The sequence below is a fragment of the Nanorana parkeri genome, unplaced genomic scaffold (genome assembly GCF_000935625.1).
Source record: "Nanorana parkeri isolate BGI_ZX_2015 unplaced genomic scaffold, ASM93562v1 scaffold1753, whole genome shotgun sequence".
NCBI lineage: Eukaryota > Metazoa > Chordata > Amphibia > Anura > Dicroglossidae > Nanorana > Nanorana parkeri.
Genome location: NW_017308021.1, coordinates 78068 through 86574, shown reverse-complemented (window position 1 = coordinate 86574; position 8507 = coordinate 78068). Strand labels below are relative to the sequence as shown.

Genomic DNA, 8507 nt, shown 5'->3' with positions numbered 1-8507 from the left:
TTGAAAAATGTTCCGGAGGGCTTGGCAGCAAAAGGGTTAATCAGCCTTCATCGGGAGAGCGCTGAGAAGGCACCGCAAATCTGCCTCGAAATTAGGGTTAGGTGTGGTGGGCTGAGGAGACCAAAGGGGTTGCGAACCCAGTGGATGCAAGGGAGGATCTGAGTATCAGGATCCCAGTGAACTGTTCTTAGTGGCAGGAGGTACCGTCAGGGTCACATCCCCAGTGGGCTCCGGAGGAGCTGCTGCAGACCCAGAGTGAAGGGGGCTAACTGGCAGAGGTGGCCCCGCGTTCCCTGCTTCTACCTGGCAGATGCTGTATGGGGAAGTCCTCCCTGACTGGCTGGAAGTAAAGGCCGTAGGTGGAGGAGAAGCCTGGGAGCTGGGCTGTCTGACCGGCGAACGCCACCTCCGCCACCGCCAGGAGTGCAGTAAGTCCGGGACGAGACCTTGCTGTATGCGGTCTCCGCCCGACTCATCTGCTAGGAGTCAGCTGATGAGGCCGGCGGGCCATTAACGCGCAAGTGCTGTGTTCCCAGCATGCCATCCGGCGGCTAGGAGAGCGACAGGGGAGGCCGGTCCCGGGTCCCAGGTCCCTGGTTGAGGTGGGCCCGCAGAGTTCCGGGCACCACGAACAGGCGCTGAAATGTTGTTTTTGAGGGTGCACTGCGAACCCCATTGCTTCCCCTTCTTGGAAATCCATGCGGAGAGCTCAATGATGCAGGGAAATCCCTGTTGGTAGGTAAGTCTGGACCGGAACTGCTGCAACATGCTCCTCAGTCCTCCATGGCTTAGCCACTCCCCCGACAAAGTTTTTAAGTGGAAAAAAAAAATTAGTCACTGACAAAGAATAAAGACACCCCAAAAAATGTCCCTTTGCCCCCCCCCGCGTGCATGCACATATAAACGTAAATAAATGTCGGGTGCAAAAATAACGATTGCATATCTCCATGAATGCAGTAATTCCCGGGCCATCAATCGCTGTTTACACTAAACTGATGAGCAGTAAAAGCTTTTAAAGCAGTGGTCTCAAAGTACTGGCCCACGGGCCAATTGCGGCCCGTGAGCCAGAACGATGTGGCCCGCAGGCAGCTCACAAGTCAGGTACGCAGTCACGGACCGCGCACCTGAATTGCAGGAGCAGCTACACGGTCTGCATTTCTGTCGCATGCAGACCGCAGGGCTGCTCCTGTCACTGCTGGTACTCAGATCCTTTCAGCTGGAACTCAGTTCTGAGCTCCGGCCGAAAGAAAGAAAGGATGGATTAGTGAGCAGACCTCGCTAATTACCCACTAGAGCACCAGGGATCGATCGTGCTTCCTTTTAAAGCCTCCTCCCTGTAAAAAGGTAAGCAGGAGAGGGGGCTCTGTATTTTATTTTATGTGCAGGGAGGAGGTTGTATTATTATTTTATATGTGGGGGGGGGATGTATTATTTTATATGTGGGGGAGTGTATTTTCTTTTTGTATGGGGGGATATATTATTTTATATGTGGTGGGTAGTATTTTATTTATGTGTATAGCAGCAACTGACTCCCATTCAAGTTAATGATCAGGTGACAACGGCTGCATGCACACGCCTGCACACACCGCATGTAATGGTGTGTGATTTTATTGCATTTGGTTAGCAATCAATCACTCTTCCTGAACGCATCGATTGTGCATCCAGGGAGTGTTTTCTAACCGCATGTAATCATATCACATACTATTACATGTGGTGTGCAGGCATTTACATGGAGCTGCTGTCACCTGATCATTAACTTGAATGGGAGTCAATTGCCGCTTGTAAACGGCAGATTAGGGATTCCTGCTGCAGGAAAATGCAAGTTCCTGTTGCAGGAATCCTTAATTGCACCTAAACGTACAGGTGTGAATGAAGCCTAATAGGGCCCCAGTGGGATAAATAAATTTGTTGAGTGGCCCCCGAGTGAATTAAGTTTGAGACCCCTGTTTTAAAGCATCGCCTATGGCCAAATTTAGGTATGGTCTTTTTTTGCGTTTTTCTTTTTAAAAGGTAGGCATCTGCAATCAAATTGCATTTACACGTTTGCAGCCAATTTGGGATAATGCCTACTTTATATTTGTTACGTGTTCTCATTCACATAGCATAACTTTAAAAAAAAATAATGTTGCTTACATTTTCAATTGCTTTTTTTTATTTTTTTTTATTCATATAATTTGTATTATATTTTTTAATAATAAAATAAATTCATTACAAATACCATACAAATAAACACACAAAATACAAAAAAAAGAAATAAACAACCACTCTTGTGCACGCCGTGCGGTGCGCGAGCGGGAAACAACGTCAATTTAAAAACAGGCAGTGATGCTCGTTAACATACAAGCATATAGCCGGCGGATCGCTTGTATAAGCCGCCAGCCCGTGATTCCCGCTCCCTCCGCTGCCCCCCCTCCCGTTGTCACGCTAGTCCCGGGCTCCGCTGTGCCCGGTGTGAGCACGGGACCAGCATAGTGCATCTCTGACAGGGGATCAGAGGGAGGTTGGTACACGATCCCTGTCCGGTGTCAGAATACGGAAGTAATGTATATTACATCACTTCCGCATTCTCGTGTCACTCTCCATCTTCAAACGCTGGAGAGAAGCTGATGAAGCAGATCTCTGCTTCATCAGCTTCTTCAGGGGGGTCCTAGGTGACAGGGGTCTTGGAGACCCCTGATGTCTCCATAAAGAGGACCTGTCACTTCTTTTGCTATCACATAAGGGGGTTTCTTAGCCCCCTATCTGATAGCAATAAAGTCCCTACCCATACATACACGCATGAGTCAGGTGTGCATACCTGCGAAAACGACGATTGAGCCCATTACGCCGCACATGTTACATATCGCCGCGAACGTCGCAGTGAGGGCAATAATTTTGGGGCCATCAATCACTGATGACACTAAACTGATGAGCTGTAAAAGCTTTTAAAGCGTCGCCTATGGTCAATTTGGGGTATAGTAGTTTTTCGCAACTTCGCAGGTGCGCGCAATTTTTAAGCTTGACATGTTTAGCGTCTATTTACCCGATGTGACCCCGTCTTTTATATTTTACCAAAATAATTGGGTAATAATTGTTTCCTAACATAATGTAAAGAAAACTTTTTTTTTTCCTCCAAATTTTCAGTAATTTTTCCTAAATATAGTAAAAACTAAAACCCGCAGTGGTGATTAAATACCACCAAAGGAAAGCTCTATCTGTCCCCAAAAAATTGTATAAAATTAATTTCAGTACAGTGTTGCATGACGGAATAAACGTCAGTCAAAGTACTGCAGCGCTAAATACTGAAAAATGGCCTGGCCAGGAAGGGGGTCTAAACACCTGGTCTTCAAGTGGTTAATCTGTATCCAATTTATACTTTTTACTTCCATATATAATAATGATTACTAACAAATATCTCTATACCTCAATAATTCTTAGCCTTTCTGAAAAAATTTAAATAATTCTTCACAACATCAAATCAGAAAATACATTATAAAGTGCCATTATTCATATATAATTAAAAATACATTTTCAATAATTCTATCTCATATATTAGTTTCACCTTTTAAGTTGCATTAGTGAAATAAATGAACTTTTCACGATATTCTAATTATTCGAGTTCCACCTGTATACTAATACTTTTTCCTAATGTGAGTGATATCCCAACTAAACCCCCTCTTTACTCCTGTCCTCAACCCTCCCCTCACCCCCCCGCTCCCTTCCCTCCCAAGAAAAAACAAAACAAATTTTTTGACACTATACAATCCAATTCCCCATACAACTCTTACTACTGGAATTGCAGGAGACATCCATTTCATTACCAACACCCATCTGGCCGCAAACAATAATATGGCCTTATTACCATCCATATTATCCGATTCTAACCCTTCCCAAACCGGAACGGATCCGCCCCTCCAAACAAACCCCTCAACAAGTCAAATATTGGAGAACTAAATCTCCCCCCTTGCCCATCCCCCAAAATGATACATCTGAGCTGCTAAATAATATAACCATGGGTTAGGAAAAGAAAGGCCTCCCTGCTCTCAGAGATGTTGCATACCTTCCTTCTTGTTATAACCTGGCTTAATTCCTTAAGTACCTTTTGGGGTGAAGGTTATCTGGTCCAACTGCTTTATTTGCATTGAGCATTTTTAAGTCTATGTTCTATTCCGCTTTCCGTCAACCATTGTGGTATATTATCGGTTGAACTATGTATTTTTATCACGTACGTCGAACCCGTTTCCCTCCTGAGTGTATACTGAGGAGAAAAAATTGTTCAGCGCCTCGGCCCTCTCCTTGTCGCTTGTGAGTAACTTCCCGTTTTCGTCCTTTATTGGGCCTATCTGCTCCTTTCTTACCTTTTTACTGTTAATATATTGGTAGAATTTTTTAGGTTTTTTTTTTTACTATCTGCCGCGATATGCTTTTCGCATTCTATTTTAGCTTTATTCATGGAATTTTATTGCGCCACATTAGCTCCCTAAAAACAGTTTTAATCCTACGAAAAATACTTTTTGGTAACAAACAGGGGGAATTGTGAAGCACATACAACAACTGGGGCGTCCATATCATCTTCCACAAACTTATCCTACCCATCACCGACAAAGGATGTTTTGGACCATACATATTAAGAACAGGTATTAACTTTTTCTGCAAATATTCTAATAGATCTCCTGATTTTATATGTACCCCCAAATAAGCAAAAGAGTCCACCACCATTATATGGAATGCTATCTTAGGGAGAGGCAACCTCAAAGGGTCCAATGGCAGTAGGGTAGACTTATCCGAATTCACTCTAAGACCTGAAAACCTACCAAACTCGGATACTAAAGACATCACCCCCGATAAGGAGGAAACTATCTGCTAGAAATCATAATGAATCATTCGCGTACAGCACCACTTTATCCTCCCTACTTCCCCTCCTAAAGCCCACCACTTCTAGGGATGCTCTTATTACCGCCAGCGGTTCAATTGCCAAAGCGAACGATAGAGTGGATAACTGACATCCCTGTCTCCTACCCCTCTGCAAAACAAGAAATGATGACAAAGCCCCATTCACCCTAATCTTAGTCACCGGCTTACAGTACAATAAATGTATCCATTTAATAACATTTGATCCAAACCCATAAAGTGAAAGGACCTCCCACCCGTATTATATATATAGGGACTTGAATATTTAGAAAAACTCTCCTTTTATATTCTCAGCAGTTGATCTATTGGGCATAAATCCTGCTTGATCTTGATGATGTATAAGACCCTGGATAACCCCAGCCAATCTTGTAGCCAAGACCTTTGCCAAAATTTTTACATCAACATTCAAAAGGGAGATAGGGTGATACGATTCCGGTAACAACGGGTCTTTCCCCTTTTTAGGAAGTAACACCACTGAGGCCTCATACATTTAGGTAGGTAAACTGCCCACAGTTACAGCATCATTGAAAGTATGCAGAAGAACCGGTAACAATTCCTTCTTATATTGCTTATATACTTCTACTGGGAACCCATCTAACCCTGGGACCTTATTCTTGGTAAAGTTACCCGCACCTATTCCTCCATCACTAATGGAGAATCCAGCGTTTCCCTATCCTTTATTGCTAAAGGAGAAATATGTATTCTAGCCAAAAAAAACACCTGAGTTCCTGCATAGAGTAATCAATTTTAGAAGAATACAACTCGCAATAAAATTTAGAGAGAATGTTGCCAATCACTTCCGAGTCTGTATGTACAATACCCCCTGCGTCTTGGAGGGCAGGAATATGAGTAACAGAGGACTGGGACCATACAATCTTTGCCAACACTTTCCCTGTAGATTCTCCTTCCTCCCATCGCATCTGACGTTGAAAAAACAACTTATTTAGTGCCTTCTCTAATACCACTAATTTTAACGCGGCTTGAGCCGTCTTTTATTCCTCACACTTAGATTCAGAGGGAGTTATAATATACGCTGCCTCACATTCAGCCAACTTCCTTTGAGCACTGATCTCTTGTTCCCTACTCCTTTTTTTTTTAAATTTATATTTATTTGTTTAGCGAACTGGCCCCACATATATGCTTTTAAACAATCCCAAACAATGCCCTGTGATGCCGTATGCATATTAATTCGCATAAACTCTCTAATTTCTAACACTAGTGGTTCATGAGTAGGAAATAATGCCAGCCAAAATGGATTCAACTTCCATTACATCCCACCATGGAGACTCCTAAATGACAACACACATTGCAAAACTGAATGGTCAGAAAGAGAGTGTGGGAGTATCTCTGTAGAAAATATATAGGGAAGGAAATCAACAGAGCACAAAACTAAATCTATACCGCATAACGTATTACGAGTCTTAGAATGACACGTATACTATCTATTTTCTGGATTAAATTCATGCCAGATATCGATCAATCCCAATTCATCACACAAAATACTAAAATGAGATTTCCCTGATGCCCCAGTCAATCCAATTATTGGTAGTCTATCTATCCGGGTTCCATGCAATTATTAAAATCCCCCACTATCAAAAGTGGGATGGGAAGTTTGTCTTGAACACCTCACTGGAATATGGCGGAGGAATATAAATGCTAACTATAACACATTCCAGACTACAAATTATACAATGCATAAATTCATGATGACCATTGAGGTCACTTTTAATCTGTCTACAGGAAAAAGCCACTGAACTAGCCACAAAAATAGAGGTACCTTGAGCATAGCTTGAGTAATAAGAATGCAATACTACCTGAAAACTTTTTTTCCAAACAATGAACTGATTCACCCGTGGCGTGTGTTTCCTGGAGACAGATAATAGAGGGCCTGAGCGACTAGACCACATTGACCCTTTCCCTTCCAGGGACATACGGCAGAACAAAAGTGTTCCCGGCTGGCCAGGTCAGTATGCCGTACGGACGTGGCATTTACAGTTCTGCTATAAGCTAAAGCGACCATGAGCTTATAGCAGAACTGTTCCCCGGACTGTCTTAGAGACTCCATGGATCCCCGCTGCTGTCCCCTGCTTGTAGGGTCTGTAGCAGCGGGGATCCGAAGAAAAATCGCCGGGGGGCGGAGGAGCGAGCGGCGGCTGGCCGGAGAAGCCGCAATGTCAGGATGGCCAAGCGGGGAGTATAATGGAGCCGCTGTCATCCTGTCAGTTTCCAGATGACAGCGGCTCTGTGCGTGGCCATTGATATTTATGGATCCTCCTGAGCAGAGCAAACACCGGAGTGATCGTCTGATCACTCCGGTGTTAGTACTATGTGTCCCCAGTTATTTACAATGTGTCCCCAGTCATGAATGAACAGGCTGTGATTTACATCACTTCCTGTTCATTCATGAATTTGAGTGAGGAGTAGCACTTGCTACAGAGGCTTTTCTCCATTCATAAACTGGTGATAGTAAATATTTTTACTATCATCAGTTTCTGAATGAATGAGAAGCCTCTGTACTGAGTGCTTCCCATTCATTGAGTGCTGGGGCTGCAGAAAAAGAAATTAAGGACTCTGTGTCCTCAATTTCTTCTATTTCAAAAGGGAAATGTCAGGGGTCTGTTTAGATATTTCACCATAGCTCCCCCCAACAGTAAAAAAATAAATAAAATGAATTAAAAAAAAATATATAAAATGTAAAAAAATTAGGGCTGGTAATGATTAACTACCTAGTTTTGCGCCCTCGTTTCTCTCTTTGGTTTTCACATCTGATGCACTCATGAACCTGGAGACTTTCCCCCAACCCCCAAGTAGCAGAACACCTGCCTGCGACCCTGGGATATAAGAATGAAGGCATGCTGGGACTTGCAGTTCAACTACAGCCAGCATACCTTCATTGCCCCTGTACACCTCTTCTCATCACCCAGGGAGCTACATGTCCCAGCATGCCCTTATGGTCTTTGTACACCGTCCCCCACATAAATCACCCAGGGAACTACAAGTTCCAGCATGCAAGCCCCCTGCAGTAGTTTCCTGCGTGATATGTGAGAGTTGTACAGGGACAGTGAGTGCATGCTGGGACTTGTAGTTCCCTGTATGATAGAAGGCTATTTTAATTACTTTACTCATGAAAATACAATGCCATTATAGTACAGTAACTTTTGAACTCAACTATATTCTATTCAATGTTTCTATAATCACTTTGTATTACTAGTACTTTCATGAGGACAGTAATTAAAACAGCCTTCTATCATACAGGGAACTACAAGTCGCAGCTGAACTGCCGACTTGTAGTTTCCTAGTAGTACAATGACATTATAGAACATGGAATAGAATATAGTCAGTTTCAGCCATATTCTATTCCATGTTCTATAGCTTGAGCAGGGTGCTGTAAAAAAACATACCAGCGTGGGGGGACAGCGGCCGGGAACATCGAGGCGGGTCTCTGTATCAGGTGGCTGCTGCTGGGTCCTCGCAGCTGAGGTAACGAAGGGAAGGGGGAGGAGTCCGGTGACGTCACGGACATCGACGTCAACGGACTCCTCCCTCCTTCCCTTCGTTACCCATCACGGACAACTACATCACCCGACTCCTCCCCCCTTCCCTTCGTTAGCCGACAG

At 43.7% G+C, this 8507-nt stretch overlaps 1 protein-coding gene across 1 annotated transcript in view; it reads left to right on the top strand.

Moving 5' to 3' along the window:
• Positions 1–310: 310 nt before the first annotated feature.
• LOC108799549 (FERM domain-containing protein 6-like) overlaps positions 311–8507 on the top strand; it is a gene marked incomplete at its 3' end in the record, with an annotated part of 83453 nt that continues 75256 nt past the window's right edge. Inside the window, exon 1 of the mRNA XM_018571423.1 lies at positions 311–428. Coding sequence (XP_018426925.1) covers positions 311–428 — 118 coding nt within the window. The remainder of the gene's footprint in view (positions 429–8507) is intronic.